The 26,493-nt window shown below is 37.7% G+C and overlaps 4 protein-coding genes across 11 annotated transcripts; 3 read left to right on the top strand and 1 right to left on the bottom strand.

Moving 5' to 3' along the window:
• Positions 1 to 835: 835 nt before the first annotated feature.
• Afti (aftiphilin) lies at positions 836 to 8,745 on the top strand. Of its 2 annotated transcripts, XM_043418346.1 has the most exons (8): positions 836 to 1,200; positions 1,787 to 1,903; positions 2,499 to 4,324; positions 4,851 to 5,063; positions 5,317 to 5,463; positions 5,788 to 5,848; positions 6,245 to 6,376; positions 6,748 to 8,745. In XM_043418346.1, exons 2-8 carry the CDS (start codon positions 1,801 to 1,803, stop codon positions 7,278 to 7,280), a joined length of 3,015 nt encoding a protein of 1,004 aa, XP_043274281.1. In that variant the 5' UTR covers positions 836 to 1,200; positions 1,787 to 1,800; the 3' UTR covers positions 7,281 to 8,745. The 2 variants fall into 2 exon arrangements, with proteins under 2 accessions (XP_043274281.1, XP_043274282.1); XM_043418347.1 differs by lacking the exon at positions 6,245 to 6,376 and having other exon boundaries at positions 841 to 1,200.
• Positions 8,746 to 8,798: 53 nt separating this feature from the next.
• Mesh1 (Metazoan SpoT homolog-1) lies at positions 8,799 to 10,461 on the top strand. 6 transcript variants are annotated; one of them, XM_043418354.1, is made up of 4 exons: positions 8,799 to 8,905; positions 8,991 to 9,153; positions 9,777 to 10,081; positions 10,169 to 10,461. In XM_043418354.1, the coding sequence occupies exons 1-4, from the start codon at positions 8,840 to 8,842 to the stop codon at positions 10,274 to 10,276; spliced, it is 642 nt and encodes a 213-aa protein (XP_043274289.1). In that variant the 5' UTR covers positions 8,799 to 8,839; the 3' UTR covers positions 10,277 to 10,461. The 6 variants fall into 6 exon arrangements, with proteins under 6 accessions (XP_043274289.1, XP_043274288.1, XP_043274290.1 ...); XM_043418353.1 differs by having other exon boundaries at positions 9,774 to 10,081; XM_043418355.1 differs by having other exon boundaries at positions 9,750 to 10,042; positions 10,111 to 10,461.
• On the bottom strand, positions 10,409 to 14,745 carry LOC122410229 (probable phosphoserine aminotransferase). Its single transcript, XM_043418351.1, has 8 exons — positions 14,590 to 14,745; positions 12,727 to 12,857; positions 12,519 to 12,634; positions 12,271 to 12,432; positions 11,930 to 12,024; positions 11,678 to 11,847; positions 10,980 to 11,240; positions 10,409 to 10,672 (listed from the first exon to the last, which is right to left on the bottom strand). Exons 1-8 carry the CDS (start codon positions 14,647 to 14,649, stop codon positions 10,564 to 10,566), a joined length of 1,104 nt encoding a protein of 367 aa, XP_043274286.1. The 5' UTR covers positions 14,650 to 14,745; the 3' UTR covers positions 10,409 to 10,563.
• Positions 14,746 to 16,853: 2,108 nt separating this feature from the next.
• Positions 16,854 to 25,815, top strand: LOC122410227 (pyruvate kinase-like). 2 transcript variants are annotated; one of them, XM_043418348.1, is made up of 8 exons: positions 16,854 to 17,032; positions 19,746 to 19,781; positions 22,032 to 22,376; positions 22,714 to 22,900; positions 23,274 to 23,795; positions 23,962 to 24,300; positions 24,589 to 24,745; positions 25,401 to 25,815. In XM_043418348.1, exons 2-8 carry the CDS (start codon positions 19,755 to 19,757, stop codon positions 25,411 to 25,413), a joined length of 1,590 nt encoding a protein of 529 aa, XP_043274283.1. In that variant the 5' UTR covers positions 16,854 to 17,032; positions 19,746 to 19,754; the 3' UTR covers positions 25,414 to 25,815. The 2 variants fall into 2 exon arrangements, with proteins under 2 accessions (XP_043274283.1, XP_043274285.1); XM_043418350.1 differs by lacking the exon at positions 19,746 to 19,781 and having other exon boundaries at positions 16,855 to 17,032.
• Positions 25,816 to 26,493: the final 678 nt, after the last annotated feature.

Below are 26,493 nucleotides of genomic sequence, written 5' to 3'. Positions count from 1 at the left end.
TGAAATCAACCAACGACAAGGCGCAACTTTACTTAGCCGACCGACGCTCAGCTCATGCAGGAGACTGGTTTGGTTCGCTCCCTTCACACTGTTGCCACCTCTACTCATAGTCGCTTCCCGCCACGCGCTGTTGCCAACACTCCGGAGCCAAAACATGAGCTCCCTCCACCATTCCCGACCTGCCAAACCCGGGTCAAGCCTGGGATATAGCGAACGTAAAAGAAAACAGACATTTAGTCGAGGCTTTACTAATTTACAAACCAATCGAAAGGAAAATTATCCATATTTAATGATTAAGAACTCGTTGCAATATTTATTTACATGCTGGGTTTATTATTATTTGGCAAAATCTACAGCAACATTCGTGAGTAGATTTATAGCCCCCATAAATATTTCAAACAAATTATTTTCTATAACACCGTTTTTTAAACATGGCAAACCATTGAGAGAATTCGTTGTCATTAATCCATTTTTTATTTCGGAGGAATTTTCAAAAAGATGAACTATCAAAGCGATATGTTTTTGTGATTAGGGATCGATGAAACTTTCATCAGAAAGTGTTCCAAATTAGTTTTAATATATTTGACTATTTACAATTTCCAAGTCATTTTTTCAATGACTTTCGTAAAAACTGAACTTGGTTTTACGCTAAAAGAACTATTATTTGCATGGAAGTAAACGGACTTATCGAAATATATGCATTGAACAAAAATTCAAAATTCAAAATTAGTCGACGCCAAGTTCACGGAGGTAACATATGTGGCTATGGTAGGTAGAGACTCAAATCATTTTGGTAGCAGCAGGTGACAAAATAATACTCAACTTTCGACTGTATTATTACATAATAATTGAGTTTAAATTATTAAAAGCCTGCAAAATAATATGGCTTTGTATGCCCTGCTCCGGCACCGACATCTTTCTAATTTGACCGACCGTTACGATATAAAAGCGCGATCGAATATTCCATTATAAAAAATCTTTTCTTTTTTTTTTGTTTATTGCTCAATACAGTCGGATGAAACAACAGCGCTCAACGGTCGTTGCGCATACTACGGAATGTCAGGTGTGTATTTATCTCAAGCACGTACGTGATCTCGTTAGTGGAGTATGCGAGCGTTGAAAGCGAAAATGACAGGAGCTGTGAATATAACGAGTTAAAAAGTTAAAATAAAGAGGGATAATCGTCGAAACTTAGTCCAGGTAAGTTTTTCGTGACCTTGTGAAGATGCGGAGGCAACGTGACGTGAAAAAATGAAAGGAAATAAGAAATAATTTAAAGTGAGCTTCGTTCACCTATTATGTGTCTGTATGACAAACACAAGGACAAGAGGTATCTTACGTTCAATGTGAAACTCTAAACACCCACACGTTCGATGAACCTAATTCGAACAAGACGAGTTTTGAAACAACCACCTGATCAATTATGACATTTTAACTTGAAACATCACTCCAAAAACATTAAGAGGGAACGATTTCCATAAGTAACGAGTCAATGAACTTTGCAAAAGATCACAAAACTAACCTACAAAGCTCTGTAAGTTGTGTGCATTTGTCATATGTCACTGAAGTGTCAATAACTGTTTTTTTTTCTTTTCACGTCATCGATGTCGTCGCTGCATTGCTCTTGTCCTATTTGTTTTTTTTTTCCTTATGAGATAAAATTCTACAGGTAAACTCATGAACATGAATTATTGAGAATTTGAAGATGTAAATTCTCTAAGACATTTTTCTCTGCACAAAATAGCTCAAAAATTAATTTAATATTGACTTTTTTCTGTCTTAACAGAATCCAGCCGAACAATGGCTTTTCCACCGTTAGTGAGCTCAACGCCTCCACCCCTTGATAATTTTGGCGAGTCGGATGATGACGAATTTGGCGATTATGCCACAGGTGGCATTGATGGTAAATAGAAATCATAACAATCATATTCTTTTCGTTAGGATGGTTTTGAAAAATTCTTGAAGATGTTTCAACCAAAATCTGTGCACGTCTAGAAATATATCATACACATTTGCTTAGATCTTTTTTCAGTCGTGTCCATATCTCCAAAAATGACATTGGTATTAAATAAATGGTAAATTTCTAAGAATTTTGAAATTTTTACTTGAAACTCATTATGTCAGAGTCAAAACACTTCTGAAATCAATTCCTAGGGGGCTGGTAGTTGAATATAGCAAAATCTCAATAAAATATACATATTTTAAATCTATTGCACAGACTACGATCCAAATCAATCGTCAAGTTTCCAAGACACAATGATCATTATTTCAAAGAACACCGATTTAAATAACTTGCTTAACGATTCAAGCCCCTTATGGAGTTGGACACAGTTTTTTCTAGACTTTAGGATGTTTTTCTGTAAAATTCTTACAATTTATGAATCAAGGGAGATATTATTGATTGGAAATATTTGGGGAATACTAATTCTTATGGCAGTGACAAATGTATCTTGAAAATTGGACAGGAAGGATTTATTTTATACGCAAATAATGTTTAGGTTTGTCTACGGCATCTGATTCGCCACTGAAGCTTCTAACACCAGTTCAAACGCCAACACCTTCGTTGGCCTCACCGAAGCTGAATGGAACGAGCGACTATTCACCAGGATCTGAAGCATCAAGAGAAAAGGATATAATAGAAACAGGAGGAAATATCTTCAGCGAGGATATAATGATAGTCGAAAAGAGTGACGAGAGCGTGAGCAGCATAAAATTAGATAATTGTAGGACACTTAGCGATAGTTTGAAAAACAATAATACAGTGGATAAGGATTTGATAAATTATAGCGTTTTAGATGTATGCGAGATGAACGGTGTTGTGTCGAGAAACGTTAGAGACATAGAAAACGACGAGAGACCTATTGAAAAATCGACAAATGTAGAGGATAAAAATTTGTTTAACGGTGACGTAGTTAGCAGTAACAATATTAGCAGTAACAGCAGTTTAGGGAATAGCCCGAGGAGCGTAAGCGAGCGTGACGTATCGTCGAACAATTTGGAAGTTACGGACGATCGCGAACCCTTGAGTTTGGTATTCGATGATCCAACCGACGAGGATGATGCGCATCCAAATCTGGATGATGATATTTATGCCTATGAGAAATTCAACGCTACCCTCGTGTCCGAGACTAGCCCGGCCCAATGTACAATCATTCCTGAAACAATTGACGATGAAATGTCGACAATCACCAGTAAAGAGACGAAAACCCATGAATCATGGAGTCCGAAGCTTCGAGAAACCAGAGTACAACATTCATCAAACGAGATTATTCAATCCCAAGAAGCCGGCGACACGATCAACGATGTCACTTCAGATTTTGGAAGCTTTTGCATTTCCGACGACAACAACGTGCCCGATGTTGATTCCTTCACGATATCTGACCTCGAGCCAACTTTACCTCACGATTTTTCGGACAATCAAAACAATACGAATAACCCGAAGAATTTCGCCGATTTTACTTTCGACTTTGAGCTTGATGCGAGCAATGAGATTTCTTTGGACAAACCGGAGTTTGTAAATAATAGTGTTGGACGTGGCGTTCTGGAAACTCGTTCCATCGATGATCTAGACCATGATTTCACCGCCTCAAACGTTGATCCCCAACCGAATGATACACTCCAGTCTTTCGAAGATGAAACTTCCAAGATTTTTCAGTCTACCACCGAGATCATGGATGATTTTTCGACAATCACTCTAAGCTTTAACGATCCAACCACTTTTCCTATTTCCGGAAGTAGCGAAAAGAATTTTCAAAAAGATTCTCCTGTGCTCCAAGCGCAGACCGCAATGGATTTTCCTAATTTCAATGATTATCAATGTGATCTCGAACTCGATCAGCCAACGAGCCGTGATTGCGACAATACCGTCAATAAGACTGCTCAACTGGAGCTTGACAATTCGGAGGGAATTGCGAGCCACGAAACGTCAACGTCACTGCCAATCTCGAAAAGCCACGTGGCCAGCAGCGAGTTTTTCGACAGTGAAACTGACCATTTTGAGACTCCTACTCGTTCCACGATTCTCGTCGACTCCGAAACCGGTCAATCCCACGAAGTCATCAGTCAGGAACAACCTAATTCCCAACAGCTCGACGACAGGGACGATGAATTCGGCGACTTTGCAAATTTCTCCAACGAACCTACTGCCGAACAATCTGACGATTGGGCCTCAAGCTACACATCTCCGAGAAACGATTTACCCAACGTGACTCCTCCACTAGACGACGACTTTGATGACTTCGGAGATTTTGACTCGGGCCTTCTACCGGTAGAGAAACCTCAATTTAGTTTGAAAGAATCTATCAGTCGGATAGAAAACAAGAACGTAAGTTCAAACAATAGCAAAAATCTTGTTTCTACATCGCAATTCCTAAATGTGTAGTTTCAGATATTTTTCCTCAAAGTGCATAGTTTCATCTTTCAAAATCTTTAACGTTCCCTCTTCTTCTTCTTCTTCCTCTTCTTCTTGGTGTCGTGTCCAAACTTTTTATAAACCACAAAATATTCGAAATGAAAATAAAATAAAGTTTGCAAAATTTTTAGTTGAATAGTTGTCGTGAAATATTCTTCAACTCAACGTAATCACGAATAATCAGAGAAAGAATCTTTAGATCAGAGCATCACCATTCAAGGAGTCGAAATACGTTTTCCTATGAATTTATAACACTGAGACTGTAACCCAACATTTTTCATTGCCTCATTTTACGATAACCAACCAAAAATTATAAGGACTGTCAGTTTTAATTCTTTACATTTCCGCAGAATAGTTTTGTCATTGTTGTTTTCACATCTTTTTCCATTACGTAAAATTAACTTGGCTTGATGGCATTGACAAATTTTTCGTGTTGCAGGCTTCCAACAAAATCGAAGACATCATGACCAACATGTTTCCCATTCTGACTCAGCCTGATGAAGCTAACTTACAGCCCCTCATTACCGAAGCTGATCACATCTGGGAAAGTGTCAAAAGTGTCGAGGACACTAACGCCCTTTCTTATCAATGGTCCAATAGCGTCAGTAACACAGTACTCTTGACCTCGCTGGGAATCGATTCGCGAAATATCGTGAGTCGACAAATATTCTTTCTCCTTTTCACTGTGCTTTTTAAATTTGAAGTCACTAACAGATGAGTGATTATTTTTCATTCTCCGTACTTTGGTATAGAACATTTTTTCTTATTCGGAATCGTCAAATGTGAAATCGTACTGCTATAAAACTGTCGAGTGATAATAGATAGAAATATAATATGACGATACAAAATGAAATTATTTTTATAACTAAAGTGAGATACGGAAAACAAAATAATGAAAATTTCAGCTTTTCGGTCCAAGGTGGAATCCAAACATACCACGATTCGCTGCTAACCTCGGATTCGCTCCACTGGAGCCCGTCAAAGCTGGTGCAGAATTGCAACAATCGTCATCCTCGAACTCTGCCAAAATTCAGCAAAATTTTACATCAGAAGTAAGCTCAAGAAAAATAATTATTTCGCAAATTTATGTGCTCCTTTATTGAGTTTTGTGATCGCTGCACTGCGACAGAATTTCGCTTTTTATTCGAAGTGAGAAAAATTTTCAAGTTATTTATTCCTAACGATTTTATCTTTCATATTGTAAAAGGGAGTTAACAAGGGAGGTGAAAAATATAGAAATTTTTGTTGCTTTCGAACGATGAAAAATCGAACGCCTTCGTTCGGAGCTGCTGAAGTTCGAAAATGATAAGAAAGTGCTCCATTTGTTTCCTTATCGATATAATATATCTGAAGATAATCGTTGCTATTTTTATCAGGAAGTGCCAGCTGCTCAATTCGATTGGAACAGTGCCGGTCTCGTGAACCCCTTAGAAGCGAGTGAGTATTTAAAAACGAAAGCCTCGATATTACGCTACAACGTACGACGTACGTTGATTATTCAAAGAAAATTGTACCGTAACACAAACAAAACGTTTTCTGTTATTGATTTGATACTATCGCCTTATCCCTCTTTTCTTTCCTCGCTTTTATCCCGATCCTCAATCTGTTCATTGATTCTTTATGTTTTAATGGGGAAAAAACAAAAAACAATCAATTCATTGAACTTTCTGTGTCAAACATAAAAATATTTGAATCATTAATTTTTTCTTGAAACAATAAAAAAACGAATAATTCATTAATTTTTTTGCTAACGCAAATATGAATACTTTAATGTTATGTGTTAATAACGAAACATTCAACCAACGACGCAAACTCAAACGTTGAAAAAATCAGGTGGGGGTCTTTCGGCTCTATTGCCGTTAGATTTGTTGTATCCGTTCGATCCACTTCTAAATCCTCATTGTTCCGCGCACTCCGAATCCTACCATCATCACGCTGCTTGTGCCAGGAGCTCCATATATTACTGTAAGTTTTTAAGCTAAAAACGAACTGAAATCCTCGCACCTCACTCTTCGATCGGCTCTTCCAATCGTTAAATTAACACACGGCGGTTTAATTAAGGCATCGTCACGGGCTATCATAAAACAACACTAAATAATGTAGACTAAGGATTAGATTATGATCCAATTTTCAGGCTGCACGATTCGTCACGTTTGACATTATCGTAACTCGAAAATTCTTCTGACAAGAACGACGATTGGAATAGCTGACAGTCAATGTTAGTAGTAAAATTCGTAGCGAAAAGAAATTAGAAATACGACGAGATAGTAGTGGAAAAAAATTTGAACAACTAAAAGTTTCAAAAAATTGAAGGGGAAATTTTTTATTTTCCTTAGATTCTCCGGAGTCGGCATCATCGCAGGATCCTGTAGTTCATAATCCAGGAGCCGGAGGGAAAGGTCAACGCGTATCCGAGGGTGGAGAAGGCTCAAAGTCGCATCGACAATCAGGGCGTATAATCGAGCCTTTGCCAGGTCCGAGTAACGTGGATTGGAAGAAAAGAAGCGAGCCCCCGGAAATGGGAAGCCGAAAAAGTTCGTCCTTGTCGCAAAAGTCTTCGTCGAGTGGTGGAAAAACGTATTCGAGTAGCGGGAAGAAAGGATCGGTGAAACCGGAGCCTGGCAAGCCGGATAATCCTCGTGGCGATTCGCATCGTAACGCGGGATCGTCGAGTTATGGAAAAACTTCGGAAACGACGATTCTTGACAGATACGGTCGTCCAATGCCGGTCAAAGATGAGACGATACGCGTGTTGAAACAGTTGCCGGATATATCGTTTCTCAGTGCAAGAACCCTTCTTTACAATCCTGAACAAAAGCAAATAGTTCAAGATCTTGGTGCGATGATTAATCGGAAGATGCCCGGTTGAGTAACGTCGGTCTGAACGCGCGTTTGAAAGGCTATAACGGAGGACAATTCGGTGCATTATTCGTTTAACGAGCGTTTCAAATTGGTGTTTGTATCTGAATGAGAAAGAAAGAGAGAAGGAGGGGAAGGGGAAAGAGATAAAGTGAGTGAGAGAAGGAAAAAGAGAGTGATAAAACGAGAAAAAAACAACAACAAAACGTGTGCGCTGCTCCCTCTATGTTTCAAATCTGTGTTCAGACCGATTCAATCGATTCAATCTTGGCTCTTCCAACAATTGACTATACTGAAAACATTCACAACATTAAACGTCCATTGTCAGAACATTGACTCATTGCACCTTACTGATCAACAAAATTATTTTCAAAGTTTTCTCATCACAGTTTGAATCAAACGTGTCATTGCACTGGGGATTATTCCAAACATTCCAAATACACGCGGCTCTGCATTTTTCTCCTCTCTAAGAGCATTTTCAAATTGCTCACTAGTACTTATCTTTATTATGTTTTTTAGAGTAATTAATTTTCGTTTTTCGTAAACGAGAAAACGTCTTGTCTCGTTTTCGCTAACTAGCTCACACGCATATGTCCATGTACATATAGATAAGTGCATTCAGAAAGTCCAACGGCGAATATTCAAGAATTGAAACATGGATGCAAGACAGAATTCGAGTCGAAAAATTATTAGCATTTTACATCACAAGCCCAAACGCGAGTGGTTTTTCGACTCGCCATTCACAATACTTGAATTTTTCATTGTTGGATGTTCAGCCTGAAACACGCTGTATTTACAAAAATATATAATAATATTAAATTGTAAACTATTTCGAAAGCAATTGGACATGAATAATTCAGCCCCGTTCTAGTCGACAAGTTTGTAAAAAGTTGAAACTTTAAAAACGCTTCTTCATTGCTTAAAACAAAATTTCGAACGTTAGTATTTCGATGGATTGGCGGGATTTCTAAACCGCGTCCAGAGTTTTCATTTTACCGATTCATAAGAATTCTTAGAAAAGCGAAAACAATTATAGTCGATATTATCGATAAGGATTAAGATACACGTGTGTCAATTAATTTTTTCATACGCGAATTCATCTCTTGAGTGAATTCGCCTTGGTGTAGGAAACAAACAAAACTGTGAGCTTTTCAATCGAAAAATTCGAGGTGTGCGCTTGATCGTTAAATTTATGGGGCTCCTGGCTGGACCTTGAGAGAATGTTATTTATATTGTATTTAATACAGGATAAAGAAACAAAATGAAAGGGGAAGATTGAAAAACGTCATAATCAAGATAAATCGAGAGATTATCGTTGTGTACAAGGTAGTTGTCACGTTCTCGTCGCTATATATATTTTACTTCTCCATTGTGTTATTGATACAGTACCGCGTTTATCAATTATCGACAATGATGTAATATATTTTATGTACAGTATTGAAGATATTATTAATATAGACACGTGTTGAAAACAACTATATTTCCTCGTTCTTTTAATCGTATTTTTTATTTTTTCATTTACTTGCAGAAAGTAAAGTTCCATGTGCTGATCGTGCAACAAAAACACTGATGACAGTGAATATTTTTCTAGTTGTCTTGGCTGCAGAAGAATTCCGATATTTCGAGGTTATGTTTGTGTGTACATGTACATTTTACTCATTCGAACATCGAGAGCTTTATATTTTATAACAGATTTCACAAGTTAAAAATCTCTGATTAGATATTATACATCAGACGCAAGAATTATCTTTTTCGTCTGTTAACTATGGCAGAATCGCAATCACTTTGTGCTGTAATGAAAGCTGCTAATTTTGCTGCAATCAAACACACGAACCAAAGAAGGAAAGACGCGGCAGAAACACCTTACATCAATCATCCTTTGGGTCTGAAATTATATTTATTTACATCATCATTCGTGTTTTTGTTTTGATTGATGCATTGACTGTGAATCAAAATCCACAATCTCTTCTAGATAATGGAATTCCGTAAAAAAATATATGGAGGTTAAAGCTTCAACGGTAGCGAAATTCAGACAGCAGAAAATATGCGATAAAGTAGTGTCTACTAATGAATTTTCATGGCAGTTTTTTTTAGCCTACGAATTTCGAACTTTTGGAGCCAAACATGACAAACAAAAAAAACAATAACCCTGTAGTTTTAGAATGTTCTTTTAAATTTAGTACTTTTAAATCACCAAAAATCTTAGGAAAAATCAATTTTCCGGATGTCAAAAATGTGAAATATTTCAGAGCTTGAAATCACAAAAAAAAAGGAAAAAGGTCACTAGCTATTCATGATTAAAAAATAAAATGAATGAAAGTGAAACAAGACAAAACTTGCAAACGTCAAGTTTTCTTACCATGAAAAATCGATGTTCGTATATGAAATTGAAACTAAATTTGATAAAATCCAATATCAAAAGTAGAAAGCCACAATATTTAACCGACGTTGTGATTTGAGGATGAAAAATGTTTATCAGGAGTCGCAAACATTTTGATTCAAGAAGGCAACGTCCACGATCCGGATGTCATTGTAGCTGCGTTGCTCCACGACACAGTTGAGGATACGGACACAACATTTGAGGAAATAGAAATGAATTTTGGAAGCAAAGTCAGGAAAATTGTTGTGGAAGTAACGGATGATAAAAATTTACCAAAACAAGAGCGTAAATTGCTTCAAATAAAGCATTCCCCTCATATAAGCCACGAAGCTAAGCTCGTCAAATTGGCGGACAAAATATATAATTTGCGCGATTTACTGAAGGCAACACCGGTAGGCTGGACGTCTGAGAGAGTCGAAGAATATTTCGAAGTATTTTTCACAGTTTATTTGACTTTCAGAAGAACGCAGTTCGAAGCGATTCGAATGAATTAATCGATTCATCAAATGAAATTCCAGTGGTCCAAAGCCGTGATCGCTGGCTGTCGCGGAAGTAATTTACCTCTGGAAACCGCTGTGGATTCAATATTCGCGGAATATGCAAAACGGAGCCTCGAAATCAGCTGAGTAAACCCGAAAATTGAATTTTTCTCTACACAATGAATTTCCGTTGTTCTGTACAAGAGGAAATTCAAGTGAGACGGGGATCGAGATTCCACGTCAAAAATATATAAAAATATTAATATCAAACGATTCATGTATCTTTTCAACAATTTTTTTAATTAAAATATATTATAAAAAATATAACGACACCAAAAATTGTAACAGAAAAACGTGATCCCGATAAGACAATTGCTCTCGATGAGATTAGGCCACTTCATGTGGAATCTGGTTGATCAAGGGGTAACGAACTTTTATAGTTTAGCGTTTTCTTTGTAGAATTGTCGCATATAAGAGGCCAGAGCTTCGGCATCTTCTTCGGTAACGGCGTTGTACAAAGACGCTCGAATTCCTCCCACAGACCTTGAATACGTGGAATTCGATTAGATAAACTCGTCAGATCCTCCACAAATAAGATTTCACTCGCATATTTGATACAATCGTGTTTTCAGATTCGAATAATTCGACTGAAAATTGAAGCGAATTCAGGCGTAGATATTTATTGCCTTATCGACAAATATTTTTCATATAAACAACATTAAATTCTGTTGAAATAATTTTGTGAAATGTGATCGAGAATGTAAAATTTCATTACATAAAAAAAAATTGAGGATTTTGAAGATAAATTCAGTTTTAACTTTCAGCTGAAATGACATGAAACAATGTTTACCTGTGACCTTTGAGCTGAAGCATTCCACGAGCTACAGCCCCAGCAAGGAATTTCTTTTCGAGTTCCTCATTGTTCTCACCAATTCGGAAGGGTACATTCATGCGACTCCGGGCACGTGGACTAACCGGACACGTGTAGAATCCATCGGACTCGTCCATAACCCCATAGATATTTTTGCTTTTTTTGATCGCGAGTTTTTCCATACCACCGACCCCACCGTGGGCTTTGATCCATTTGAAAACGAGTCCGACCACGTATATTCTGTGGAGCAAGAAAACAGCAAACCTTCCATTCACTCGTTTCATTTTTATTGATTTTTTTAATTTCTCTGTCATTTCGTCATGTTCGATATTGTGCAATGGTTATTCGATCTGACCACATGTTGACTCAAACACGAGCTGTAACTTGCACAATCGGTGCCGCTGAACTTCCTCGCGGGGGTCTGAGATAACAATTTTCTGACGATTCGCTTGAGAAAATTAATTCGAGTTTTCTCCTCAACAAAGCATTCTAATAAAATTTTATTTCAAATTTATAAGTTTCATCGTTTTTTCTGCATTTTATTTTTATTTCAGTTAATCAAATTTCATAATTGAATACGGAATATTTATAATAAAATGAGATGGAAAGCGCGACACTAAAATTATTCAATTATTTCAAAAGACAATATGAATTGTTTCAAACGCGAATGAACTTACTGAAATGACGGTGGTGTGTTATGAAGAGAATTGTCATTGGCCATGACAGTAAAATCGAGAACAGTTGGACAGGCTGGCATCGCGTTGCCAAGCATATCATCTCGAATAATCACCAAAGTCACACCAGCTGGACCAATATTTTTCTGGGCTCCAGCAAATATCACAGCGAACTATGAACAAGAAATAGTCCAAAGGTTAAACGATGTCATTGATTTTTATGCAAAAGTGATGTAGTAATGAATCTTGTATTACTTTGGAAATGTCAACTGGTCGAGTAAGAATATTTGAAGACATGTCAGCCACCAAAGGAACACCGTTCGTTTCCGGTACGAAGTCAAATTCGATACCTGCAATTCACAGCAATATTGAACGAGATTAAACGAATAAAAATCAATCAATTAATCTACTGAACTTTGGGGGGATATTCGAGTATTTTATTTCGGTTCCCAACAAATATTGAGACTCCGAGAATTCAAAACGCCATTGCAGCGAATAACAAAAGAATTGAACGTTGAACGAAGTTGATGGAGTTGATTCGAGTAATTCCATCGAGAAATCAGTACAAAATTTGTTATAATTATCAATCAAATTACCATGAACAGTTTCGTTGGCACAATAATAAACATAGGATGCATCAGAGCTGAGATTCCAAGTGGATGGTTCTGGTATATCAGTGTATTTGCTCTGTTTCGGTAACACGAGATTAACTTTTCCATATTTAGCAGCTTCCTTCGCTGCTTTGGCCGACCACGAACCTGTGAAAGGTAAAATGATTCTTCCATGTGAATATTTCTTTCAGCATCTCATTTTGGGTTGCACTTTTTTGGTAGATTAACAATACCGGTCACGATGTAATCAGCTGAGCCAGTTTTGGCCATCAGATTCAGGGGGACTGAAGCAAAGCATCCGGTTCCTCCTCCTTGCATGAATAGGACTTTGTAGTTGCTTGGAATGTTGCTAAAAACATACAAATTTTCGGATAATTCCATTCCGTGTGATCCTCGTGTAATTGCGTACTCAAGTGTCAATTTTTCTCTGTGTCAACTTACTACAAATCTCGCACGGTTGCTTGGGCATCTTCGACGACTTTCGCAAATTCAGGAGATCGGTGACTCAACTCGAGAATGCTCACCTTCGTGTTCCCATAAGCCAATAATTCGTCCTGGACCTGTTTTAAAACCTGAAATCAAAAATCAGTAGAATTAGCATAGTTTTGACTTAACAATCATTTCGACAGTAAACAAATTCGGCTCTTTATTCTCCTCTATCGAAATAAATTTTTCATCATAAAGCATCTTCACATTCAACTTAGTTCACCCTGTGTCATCTGCAGAATCATTTCAGCCCGATCTTTGTGTGAAAAAAAGACGAGAAGGGAACGCTTTATGACTACAATTTTTTCGCAGGCGTTTAAGCAGCCTTTTTAATTATACCTTTTTTAATATTATTTTATTCACTATACTCGTAAAAATTGTTAAATTAAATTTTTCTCGTTCTTATTCCGGCTCCTCGATTCTCCATTTTTCTTAACGTTCGAGAACGTTTAATTGGTTTTACAATTGGTGTCAATCGAGCTGAATTGTAGTCTCACGCGACAGTCCGCGCACATGGATTCATGGATACAGTCAAGCACGTAAATTTGTACATAACTACGAAGAATATCAGACAGCAGTGTTTTTCGATCCGAAACGTTATCGCGGAACGATTACAAAATTTGTGAATAAACGTGATAAGGTTAGCCCATGTGTGATTTCAGACGTGATTTGTACGCGGTCGAGATTATTTTTTCATCTCGAGGATGAAATCTCGAAAACGTATGACACACAAATAAGAACAAAAATTCGAATAGATTTGACGAATGAAAAAACTTTTGAAACGAGCAAAAATTTTTTTTCTCGTTTCAAATCGTTTTTTTCTCATTGTCATTCTATTCTTCAATCTCAATTTTAAGGCTGTATGACGAAATGAAAAAACGTATAATTGGCCGGGTGTTTTTTATGATTTTGTGTTTATTTTATTTCGTCTTGCGAAGCAGCTTGGAATGATCGATAAATATTCAACGTTAAGGTTTTCGAACAATTACGAATTTCATGTTTTTTATAAATATTTGGATTCGAGTCTTCATTCACGATTTATTGCGACAAAATATAACGCTTCGAAGTAACTTTTTCGAGACCACGTAAAAAAGGATGAGACCCTGATGAAAATTGAGGACGAATTGTACCGTCCATACATACAAATTCGAGTCAGATTCGCGATTTGTAGGGTCAAAGAATCGCAATGGAACAATAAAATGAGAGAAACACGAGAGCAACTGCCATATGGGTCGTGTCGAAGTCAACGAGACATTTATGAAGTGAAATAAATTTGTGAAGATGAAAAAATCACTGTGTCCGAGTTTCTCTCTCAGAAATGTATTTGGTCGAGAATTTTTTTCATTTCTTTATCATGTGATTTTAATTCGTACCCAAAAACGATAGATTCATTTGTAATTGTAGTTTTTCCGGAGATGTAAATATGCAAAGTGGAAAGTAGCGCCAGCATCGGAAAATTTTCATACTTCAACGTGTAAGAACACATTTCACATGGAAATGTTTTTTTTCCAGTTTCTGCCCGAGCGATGTAAAAAGTGAAGCGACAAAAACTTCAAAAATGTGGGCAGCTTGGCGACGAATCAAATCTTAACAATGCACACGTTGCAGAGTTATTTCTTATAAAAATATCAGTATGTTAGAGGCGAAACGTTTTTTTTTAGAATCCATGAACAATCACGATAATTGATGGTTGTGATTTCCGGATAAGTTGTACTCCGTTCGATTGTCAATATTTGACATAATTCAATGTATTTATTAATCATTATTATTCTCTTAAGAATAAAATAATAAAATAATTATTGTTCGACGATTAAATACCTCTTGAGGAAGTTTGGCCGGTCCAGCGCCGAAATTGATGACCCCACCGGTGTTGCTCATTGTTGGTCGAACGGTCGAATCGATCTGTACGATCCGCTTGGCAGAACGCTTCGATCAACCACCGACCGAGGAATTCTCCGGCTGCGGTACTGCGGAGGGAATTCTGAAAGAGTCTCAACTCAAGATCTCACTTTCTTTCCATTGGTCAATCCTCGGCCAATAAATATGCATGTTCGACAAACGGAACTCGTCAAAACTTTTGAACGTTTCGTTCATCTTTATTTCAGTGACATACAGAAAAAAAATCAAATTTTATGTTGAAAATAATTAACGAGACGAAAAGATAATGTCAGAGACTGATTGAATCCGGTAGAAATTGTAGCTGGAATCAAACGATTGTGTTTGTGAACGAGTTTAAAAAATTAAACATGCAGTTTATTCAGAAAAAATAGAATCTCAAAAGTATGCTTCGAATTGAAAAAACACCAACTGTGTTGACTGATGTGTTTCGAGCTCAGCCTATCGATATTTCCGCAAGATGGCACAACTCGACAGATTTTCGGCCGCCACACTTCTCTCTACTAATTTCGACCCACAGAGGAAACAGCGATAAGTGCACTCGCGCGTGACGTCAAAAACGATAAAAATAAATAACTTCATTCTCCGATTACCGGCTATTCTCTAAGTACGTTATAAATTGATAAATCATTGATTAGTATTGATCCCTGATCAAAGGCTTCGTCAAAGATCATGGTCAATTTTATTACTCGCGATAAGAGTTTTATTGTTTTGTATTAAGTTAACATTTTCTATGCTGCTAAATCATGTACTAAATCGTGCACTCGGGAACTAACCTAAACACACTGCATAACATTGAAAATACGTGAAGATATTCCATCCGCATTTTCCTTCAATGTCGAACACATAAGCGTATTTTTAATATATGCTGTACCGTTGAAACCCATGTGCATGCCAGCATTTTTATAAATAAAATCCCAAAATACATGAGTCACGCCGGAGGGCGTTGACTCGGACTTTTTTCATAGGAACGAAAATATACAAAATGCTGCTGCTCGATGAAAAAACATCGTGGCACCGAAGAATGTCTAGAATAGAAAATTTTTCTTTTTTCCTGAACGGTTGATAGGAATTCGTGTTACACACAGTTTACATTTTTTATTTCGCGATATCAAAGCAAACAAAGAAATAACGGCGGAGAACCTCATAACCTTTCTTCTAATCAATGAATTCACATTCATTGCGCGAAGTACATCGGATCTTGAAACGAATAATTAAAAATTTTTTAAAACTATTTTTCAGCGAAACGAGTGTCAGAAAAAATCGACTCCTCGAAAATTTACAGACGTACACGAATTTGTATGAGTAAAAGTCGATCTAAAAATTCGTTGGCACGATGGTTCAGTGTGACATTTTTTAGAAGCTTGTCAAACAATTTATCATTACGTGCCTCAAAAATCGAGTTTTGTGATTTCGAAAGATTCGTTTTTTCTACATTTCCCAATGAATTTCGGAAAATACATGAACAACCTATTGCACTTACTGTTTTTTTAAACACTCGTAAACCCGGAACGAACACTTTCTCGACGACGCAGCCACTAGAAAAAATCGAGAAAGAGTACGAAAAGGAAATCGAAAAATATTTATCAAATTGCAACAGATAAACATTCATATAATGTTAGAGAAAAAAAGATTTATTTTCAACAAAAAAATTGCACATTGCTCGGGTATTTTTTATATAATTAACACACAGTTGACATGACGGAACGATATCAGCCCCGTCGGTTTGACAAATGGGAGCGTGTGTACGGAATAAATCGAAACTACATCGCAGACACGCTTTTATGCGGGAACGTGAATTCATCAATATTTTTTATGTTCTTCACGAGCCTACACGAAGGATTCGTTTATTAAATAAACATCGACGATTAACAAATATTTCAATTTATTGTTCAAATTGAACGATGAATGACACTAATGATCCAATCGCAGTGTTGCGTCAGAGGGTGCCGTCGACGAATCAGCATAGAAATAATCGATTAGGCGCAGGCAGCAGCACATGCACATAGCAAGAGCGAAAAAGCCCTAAACCCGTCAGAGGACGTCCTCATACGGATATTTCCGTTGAACTTCACGAACACGAAGAAGAATCGTGAAAAAAGACTTCTGAAGCGGTGGTTGGTGGAACGGTTGGGTGTTGCGCGAGGAGGAGGAGAGAGATACACAAGAGCAGGCGCGAATACGCCGACGGGGGAGGTAAAATAGTGTGAGGTGACCTTTCTCGCGTCCTCAAACGTCAGTTCATCACGAGCTGCTATTCCGTAAAGAGCGTCATAAGTGTCATCTTTATTGTTTTCCGTGTTTCGAGTATTGGAAAGGCAGAAAGGAGAAAATTTTCCCATTTTCCGGAACGAAATAAGAAAAGGTAATGTCGAACTAGAATAACTTGAGCATGTCTGATTGAATGATGAGGAGGAAAAAATTCTTGAATTCTTCAACAAAAGTCGGAAATTCTCGAACCGTAGAAATTTACGATAAAACCACGTTCCGGTTTTTCTGGAATTATCGTCATGGATACTCCGACCTCCGACTAAATGCAACGCCGATATATTCTATTTTTCTAATTATTCCAACCGACGCTGCTTGACGTTTTGCGATTGCGTAATATTTCGCGATGCCAATACGACCGAGGAGGCCTTGAAAATATATATTTCCGTACAACGTACGTACAGTTCAGGGCCGTTGGTACGCAAACTCGGAGCCTCGAGATTAGTGATTTTTCATATTTTTACTCTCCCCTTCTATATCGTATCGATATTTATTTTTACAAATAACGCTGCAATTTACATAATCCTTTTTGAAACGTATCACGATAACGTTTTCCAAACCTCTAACAGCGAATTTGCCACGGTTATTTGAAGCTCGCACGAATAAAAGCATTCTGACCAAACCGTGGAAACTATAACCTCCAACAAATCGTCCTTAAATATTACGAAAGCCACAAACGCAATCAAGTTGTTTACATTTTCTCAATTGGTTTTACTACTTTTCCGCTTTTTGAGGTTAACTGTTCGTAAGAAATTATTTCGTATAAATTCGACGAATTGTCTCAGCTTACCGGTGTGCACGTGCACGCACTCGTCAGCGCTACCTGTCGGTGGATATTTTTACTTTACATCGAATTCCAATGTCTCCGTATACGCGTCCGGAAACATATTTTCGATGACTCATTTTGTGTGTACACAATTCCAATACATTTGAGATAAGATTAATAATTTTCATGTGAATGTACCACAACCGGATCAAACGTGGATCATGGACATTTTTATAGTTCGAACGGAATTTATGAGAAATATTCAGATTTTATGTTAGTGCGTAGCTGAAAATCGATCGCCGCGTTCAGTGCAAGAAATCTAAATTCCATTGCCTAATCAATAACCCCAATAATATGCAATGACCTTTGCGAATTAGTGAGCATTGGCGGATCGGTGAATACCGACTTCGTAGAATATTTTAATATTTTTGTAACCGTACGAAATTCTGATATGTTTCAATTTCTAACCTATCTTTTTATTTTTCAAACGATTCTTGTTGGTTTCGCGTGTATAATTTGATAGGAAAAGGATTGTGAACGAGCGATCAAAATACCGTTGTGAATTTTATAAATATTACATTCATTCATCATAAATTGTATTTCATCTTGTCCGTTGAGAGAAAAACGAGTTATCTGAAGTTCGAGCAGTAAGAGTGCATTTGTGACACTCGAGAATATGCACAAACGGATATGTGATTTGAGAGGACGAATCATGCGGTAACCTCGTGCTTCGTTAGGCTGTCAGCGAACCAAGAATCGCTTACATACTTCATTCTTCATCCGTGTTAACCTCTTCTCACTCTTTGGTTGTCGCTGTAGTTAAAAAAAAAATGATAACATTGCGGTGGCCGAGTTAGCGAAGTGTGACCGAAAAAAGAAGAAAACTTGAAGCTTCAAAATTGATGAATTGGAAATAAGTGAAAATATGCCGTTCTTCCGTTGGTAATTAAACGGATAGCTCAGTTGATATCCGCGCCGCTAGAGCGCCGGAGAGATTGCAAATTTGTGAAATGAAATCATTTTTGCGATCGTCCTACGATAATTCTGACCGCTAACATTTTTTTATCTATAAAAAAAAGTTTTCGCTCATACAATTCACTAAATAGAATCGAACCGGAATTCAGCTCTCGAAAATTTTTCACAGAAAACAAAATACAAGCTACGAAATTAGACACCACATATTTTTCTTCAATTTCAAGTTGTCGGATAACATTTTTTCATTTGCCAAAAACATAATATTTTCAGTCAGTCGGAAACAGCGGTCGCGCTGTTACCGACCGAGTAAATGTGCAAAAATTTGAAAAGAATAATTCACGGGTGCAACTTATCGTATCTGCGTATTATCTGATTCTTGAATAAGTAATATCGTGGACAGTTACTCCCAATCATTGCGAATATATTTATTGCGAGGAGAATATGAAATTGACAAAACTGCTGGAACCTACACAATATTCTGCGAGGTGTGACCGTCCAAAGAAGAATATATTCGAAAAAGTATTTACTTGAAAATATAAGTTCGCGAAGTTATGTTATTTCGAAATTGGAACGAAAAACTGAAAAACTAAAATTCAACGAAAAATGAAGTGTGAATTACGCAATCTCGTAACCCGGTGGTGCACTTGCGATCGCATGGCTACGCGCAGTATTCGGAAGGTCACAACAGTTCGGCATTGCTCGGACGTCTGTCAAGGTCAAATTCTGGTAAAGCCGAATATTCTATGTATTTCAAAGCTCGAGAGCGGCGAAGCGGAGCGGTGGCATTGTGCCGAGAATTCTGCGAAGGAGAGAAAGAGAAAGAGAGAGGGAGGTGGGTGATACAAAAAGAAGGATAACGTTTATTACCGACGGGTGCATCGGGCCGATGGATGCGCGATTCTGCTTGATCCTCGGACGAAATTTGGGTAGTATTGCAAAACGTCGCTCGGTAGATCGGGTCGCTTTCGGGACGTTCTTACGTACCGAGGATAATATCTTCACGAACGTTACAATAAAGCCTACCAAACGTTCACTAATAATACGTTTTTCTTACCCTTTATTCACGCAGCATACGAAAATGGTCTGGATAACTGCGGACGACAAGGTAACCCCCATGAACAAATCTCTGTGTACGTTTTTCTCGTGTCGCTTGGTTTCTACGTTTATCCACCCTTCTCCCCGACCCTCTTCAAAACAAATAGTATTTGTGACAACACAAAACAGTTCAAGTATGGCGTTGCTCGTAGTATTTATCGCAGTAGTTTGATTTTTCATCGTCCGCTAAAAAAAAAAAAACGATTCACACGTATAGCGAGTGTTTAAAAAAAACTCGATACTTCGGTAAGCTCAAAGCCGATTTAAGGGTGCAGTTTCACGAAGCCAATAGTCACAAACACTGTCAATCTCGAGTCTCGGGATACGACGAAAAAATTCATTTCCTAGTCTCTTTTTTTTTCATCATTTTAATGACACGCATGTAACACCAGCCTTAGCGAATTTTTTAGACACTTGTAAACACATCAAGCTATTTTTTTACGTCTCTGATGCGGGAGGAAATAAAAAGCCTCTTCTTTAGAGTGTAAAAAACTGGGAAACAGTAGGTTGCCAAGTCGGTTTTTTTTCAGTAGTGTGTAACTTTTTAATACATATTATCGCACCGCCTGCCTTTAGAGTAGTTCTTGTTGCTATTTTTATTATTTTTTTAGTATTACGTCTTCTGTAGAGGATGGTGAGAAGAGCCTGAAATAATGGTTCCTTCTCGCCGTAGTTACGCTCGTCTGTTATGCCTCTCTACATTCACACTTACGTAGTTCTGTGATCGCGAAATTTATTTTAGTCGAGGACAAGTCCTATAAAAGCTCTTGCACTCTTGTGTGAAGCACAAGCCAACAAGGTCTCGCACCGTCTCCGCGTATATGTAGATTAATTTTTTTTTACTTCCATTCATCTTCACAATCATTTGGCATTGTTGATAAAAAATATATATCATCGTGGCTTAGATTTTTATCTCGAAAGTGCAATGCAACGCGCTCAAAAAACGTCCGAACGAGAGAAACTCAACCGAAAGATGTATCCCGTCGCGAAATCGATGTTTCATTCGAAAGTCTATGAAACTCTGTTGAAATATTTTGATTTTGAAACTCGAAGTGTATCAAGTGGACAAAGCGATTCATTTCCTTCAGTCCCTCAGTCGTGTTGTTTATGCTCTGGCGGTGGCTTCGTCAACTACTGTAATGGCGGCTCTAAAACGAAGAATCTCGAAACATGGCGACTGAGGGAAGACAAACTAACTTTAAAATGAACATTAGATTTTTCAATTTAACGATTTTCATTTACATGCACAGTGAAGAATTTTGTCCGCTCAATTTCCTTGATTACACCTGCTTTCGTACGATAATCTGAAGAAATTTATAACGCTAATTTGACGCCGTCTTGCCGTTGTTTTTTGGTTTTTGATACAACCACCAGGCGTCGCTTCACATCGCTCCTGAAAATGGTGGAAAATTCTTGTACATAAGATCAACGGTCAGGTTAATCTCGTTAGCAAAATGTTGAACAAAATAATCATGCCGTGTCGAAAAATTTTATAGATCATGAAAACATCGACCCTCAAATTCGATCTGAACAAAATCGAGCAATAATATTCATATTCTTGCACTACCATTTCTCCTACACACTTGGTTCTTTCCAGATGAAGTTTTCAAGCCACGTCCGACGAAAACGACCACACAGAGCTATAAAATTGTGCTTCTTTATTGCCCACTTTTTTCTTTTGTCACGTGAACTTTTGTTAAGTCGTGTCAAGGACGCATCGTACCATATTTGACAACTGTTAAAAATTCTAACTCTTGCGAGCTGAAAAGGGTGACAAGAGAAAAAAAATCACACGTCAAAACAACGCCATCGGTATCTTTTTCTTCGTATTTTTGTTTTGCTTGTCCAGATCATGATTGATAACCGGCTCATCGTTAACATCGTCTCTGCCAGACGATTATTTTTTTGTTTTTTTTTTTCTTTCAGACCATCTCTTCGTAATTTATAGCATACGATTTTATTTTTCTGCGTTTCGCTGTTTTTTAAGTATTTCGAATCGTAGCAAAAAGTTCAGAGGGCATGTTTCAGTGCACGAAAAGGGTTGAAAAATGAAGGTTTTTCGATGCTCGAATCTGAAAAATTCTCGGAATCAATGAACTGAAAGAAATTATTCATTTGGGTGGTTCGTAAGGTTAAAATTTTATGGAATTACACTTTTTGCTGCGAGTGTACGTTCCCGAATTCTCAACGTAGTGTTGGACGATTTTTTTCGTCATTTCCGTTGATGCTTATTCGAACGAAAATGTGATTGATTTTACAGATGGCAGGTACACCAAACACGGGGGCATTGAACGCCCAAACCCAGCTGGACCATATGTGCGCCCTGGACGTTGATTCTCATGCGTCCTTCGTCCGTTTGTCCGGTATTATTTGTACGATCGGACCGGCCTCGAGATCGGTCGAAATGCTCGAGAAAATGATCGAGACTGGCATGAATATCGCTCGAATGAATTTTTCTCATGGTTCCCACGAGTATCACGCTGAAACGATCGCCAATGTTCGCCAGGCACAAAAGAATCTGTCAGAACGCAACAAAATCAATGTTCCTGTGGCCATTGCTCTGGACACGAAAGGTCCCGAAATACGAACCGGTCTCCTCGAGGGTGTAAGTTTTTCATCGTTTTATTTCTTTATTTACTGAGCCGACGTTTTTCTCTTTTGAAATCTGCTTGATCAAAAGCGGGTGCTGATACGGATGATCTTGACATTTTCAATGAAGGTTAAGCGTGTCTAACCCTTCAAAAATACAGATTACTCATCAATGATCATTTAAACTGAGGAATATGAACCATTGTGAAAAAAGTTCCATCCTAATCCAATATAAACTGAAAAAAAAAATGTAAACAAAAGTCAAAGGATTTGATTCTGAAAATCAACCCCGTTGGTTACAACTGTCACTTGCGAAGGTTGAAAATCTGCATTAATTTATGTTATATTTTCAGGGTGGAGCTGCCGAGGTTGAGCTTGTCAAGGGACAAGCTTTCAAACTCACCACGGACAAGGCTATGATGGAAAAAGGCACTGCCGAAGCTGTATGGGTTGACTATGAAAACATTTCGAAGGTTTTAAAAGTCGGTAACCGCGTGTTCGTCGATGACGGTCTTATTTCCCTCATCGTAAATACTGTCAGTGAGTACAGAATTATTGAACATCATTTTTGTTGAGTATTTCAATTTTTACCTTAAACAATTCTGCATTTCTCATCTTTTAAAATTTTTCGACGATTTAAAAGCGTTCAAATCCTACCATCGAATCGTTTTATTTTTCCAAGCACTTTTTTTCAATCAATTGTTCTTTGTTCTACAAATTATCAGATGATTTTGTTTTTCCACCGTTGCAACCGTTTTTTTTCTGTTGAAATATGGCATTTAAAATAAAAGAAACGCTTTCCAAGTTTCGACTAGAGAATATGCACACGATTACAGTAAGAAAAATATCTGTTTTCTTATGAAATCGATAGATTGAAAAATTGTTATTAATTTTTTCTTCCTACGAAAAATAGATCCCACGCACATTTTGTGCACCGTTGAGAACGGTGGAACTTTGGGTTCCCGCAAAGGAGTCAATCTTCCGGGTGTTCCTGTCGATCTTCCAGCCGTATCCGAGAAGGACAAATCCGATTTGCAGTTCGGTGTTGATCAAGAGGTCGACATGATATTCGCTTCGTTCATTCGTAACGCTTCGGCCCTCACCGAAATTCGTGGAATTCTTGGAGACAAGGGGAAAAATATCAAAATTATATCGAAAATCGAGAATCAACAGGGCATGACGAATCTCGATGAAATTATCGAAGCCTCCGACGGTATCATGGTCGCTCGTGGTGATCTTGGTATCGAAATTCCTCCAGAAAAAGTATTCCTTGCACAAAAATGTATGATCAGCAGATGTAACAAGGTCGGAAAGCCTGTTATCTGCGCTACTCAGATGCTCGAATCCATGGTAAAGAAACCTCGTGCCACCAGAGCCGAATCTTCTGATGTTGCTAATGCTGTCCTCGATGGAGCCGATTGCGTTATGTTGTCAGGTACGTCTGAATGCCTCCAAAAGTAATCAACGTACCGGAAATAAACTCGGAAGTTATGTGATTTGTAGCTTTTTTTTTTTATCAAAGACAACATTATTTTCTAACATTTATTATGCCAATATAAAAAAGCGAACGTGTTGGATACCTAATGTGAGGAATTTTACAGGAGAAACCGCCAAGGGCGAATATCCTTTGGAGTGCGTGCGCACAATGGCAAATATTTGCAAGGAAGCCGAAGCAGCGATTTGGCAAAACCAAATATTCTCGGATCTTTCCGCAAAAGCATTGCCACCCATCGATGCCACTCACGCAGTCGCCATCGCCTCGGTTGAAGCTTCCGCCAAATGTTTGGCTAATGCGATCATCGTAATCACTACCTCCGGTCGTTCTGCTCATTTGATCTCCAAATACAGACCACGATGCCCGATCATTGCTGTTACTCGGTTCCATCAAGTCGCAAGACAGGCTCATCTTTATCGCGGTATTCTGCCGCTCCATTACACAGGTGATTATTAACTTCCACACATCAGGGATCTTCGCCCAATTTTTTATTGTTTCGACGATATTTCAATAGTGTTAACGGTAACGTTCCTTCGCATTTGTATCATAAAAAAATGAGAAGTAACAAACGTCAGAAAAATCGAATTGAAAATATATCAATAGCATGTGAGTGAATGGATGTCTGCGTGAGTTTCAAGTTCTTTGCCAATGAACTTTCAAACGTTCGAAGGCTAATTTTTATGGTGATGTTCGTTTTATATTATGGGATTTTCATGGGTATTGAATCTTTCAGAGCCGTCATTGGCCGATTGGCTCAAGGACGTCGACGTTCGAGTACAATTCGGCATAAGTTTCGGCAAGAGTCGTGGATTTTTGAAGACTGGCGATTCGGTGGTCGTTGTAACCGGATGGAAGCAGGGCTCCGGTTTCACAAATACTCTTCGTATTGTGTACGTAGAAGACGAATTTCCACGTGAAAAATCTGCATGCTCGATCATAAGCGAAAGCGATTCTTACGACGATTTGATATAATTGAAAATTCATCATTGATCTGACGCGTAATTAATAAAAAATATATAACTTGTTGTGTTTCTTCCTCTCGGCATGCTGTTTGAACCTCCATGAATGTTTTCTCTCTTACTCTCTCTCGCAATCGTCTCGTCAACAAATTTTTGTTTCAACGAAACTTCGACGACAATCAGCATGTTTCTCAGCCATTTATCTCCTCAACTACAGTCGATTGTGTCTGTTTTTCGCACAATTTCTGTACATACTTCTATACTGTGATCTATTTAACAAATTCTTCTTTTTGTCACTAATCGGTAAGTGGTTCTTTCTTTTACGCACATTTGTACTTCATTTAACATTATTGTTGCGTGGTGTTTCGTAACGTTGGACAAAAAAAACTGCAGTTCGAGGACACCGAAGTATTTTGGCTGTACACAGGTATCCTATCGAGTGTTTACAGAGGCCTGCTTTTTTCTTTAATGAGTAATGTTTGTACAGTACGATTTTTAGATGTTCGTCCTTACGCTCAGATCAATAAGCAGGTATCGCCAGAAAAATAAAAAAATTTATTTTATTATCTCAATTCTCTGATTGCAGAAATGTTGATTGAGAGAGCACACCGACTGGTCTGCTGAAAACGTATGATGCTGTGGATTAGATGTAATAATCATAAATGATCTGATGTCGACCGTTTCGCCATGCGTTCGAGCGATTCTGCACTAAAACGTGCTCGTTCTCTCCAAATGTTGAATCGAGGCAGTATGCCAAATTGAAACGGTGATGAAAGAAAAAAAGAAACATTAAGGAAAACCAAACAAAAAATGCTGTCTTGGGTAGATTCAGTATTATCCGGTCACAGCATAGATTTTAATGATGTGTATATATACGTATGTATATATCATGTATATTATGTGTATATGCATACATCAACGAATAATACACCGCAGAACAATGACGGCATACCTTGTATAGTACCTAAGTCATCCCAGTAATAAATTATACGAAAAAATCATCGTTTTCTTCACATGGGACATTTCCTAAATGTCAATTTCCTCATTGAGTTTTTTCCCTTTCAATAGACAGTCAAAAAAGTTTATTTGCATTAGAATTTCAAAATCGAGTCAACAATTGAAGAGTAATTCAGTTTAACGAGCTTCACAAACATTTTGGATAATTCAAAGTTATATATTTTCAATGTCCAGACGTCCAGAGCACACTGCATGAAAAACTCATTCGAAGCCATCTTCAAAGAACATCAAGTGCACTTTTAAAAAGAAGAGAAAAGATGCAATTATTCTAGGAAATTACGAGGAAAAAAAACTATCTGATTATAAATTAATAAAGAAAAATACTTTTTCAATAATTTTTGTTGACGTTTCCATATTTTCGGGAATGTAATAACTCATTAAAAGTTGTCATGAATCGAAATATTCGTATCGATATACGTGTCATTCTGTACGAGTTGACATAACGGAAAGGTTTTGGTTTCGTGGTTCGGAGCGAAGAATTGAACTTGTGGAGAGTTTATGAAGTTGCCATATATATATGTTGGGGAGATGAAAAGTCATCGTTTTACCAACAGTGAATGTAAACAATATCTACAATCGGTAAGTTTGAATTGCGTAAATGCGTCGTTATTGATCGCATCATGGTGGCTTGGTGTTTGTAACAAAAGCGAAGTGCGAAGTAC

Source organism: Venturia canescens, chromosome 4 (genome assembly GCF_019457755.1).
Source record: "Venturia canescens isolate UGA chromosome 4, ASM1945775v1, whole genome shotgun sequence".
Classification (NCBI taxonomy): domain Eukaryota; kingdom Metazoa; phylum Arthropoda; class Insecta; order Hymenoptera; family Ichneumonidae; genus Venturia; species Venturia canescens.
This window is presented reverse-complemented; position numbering and strand designations above follow the sequence as displayed.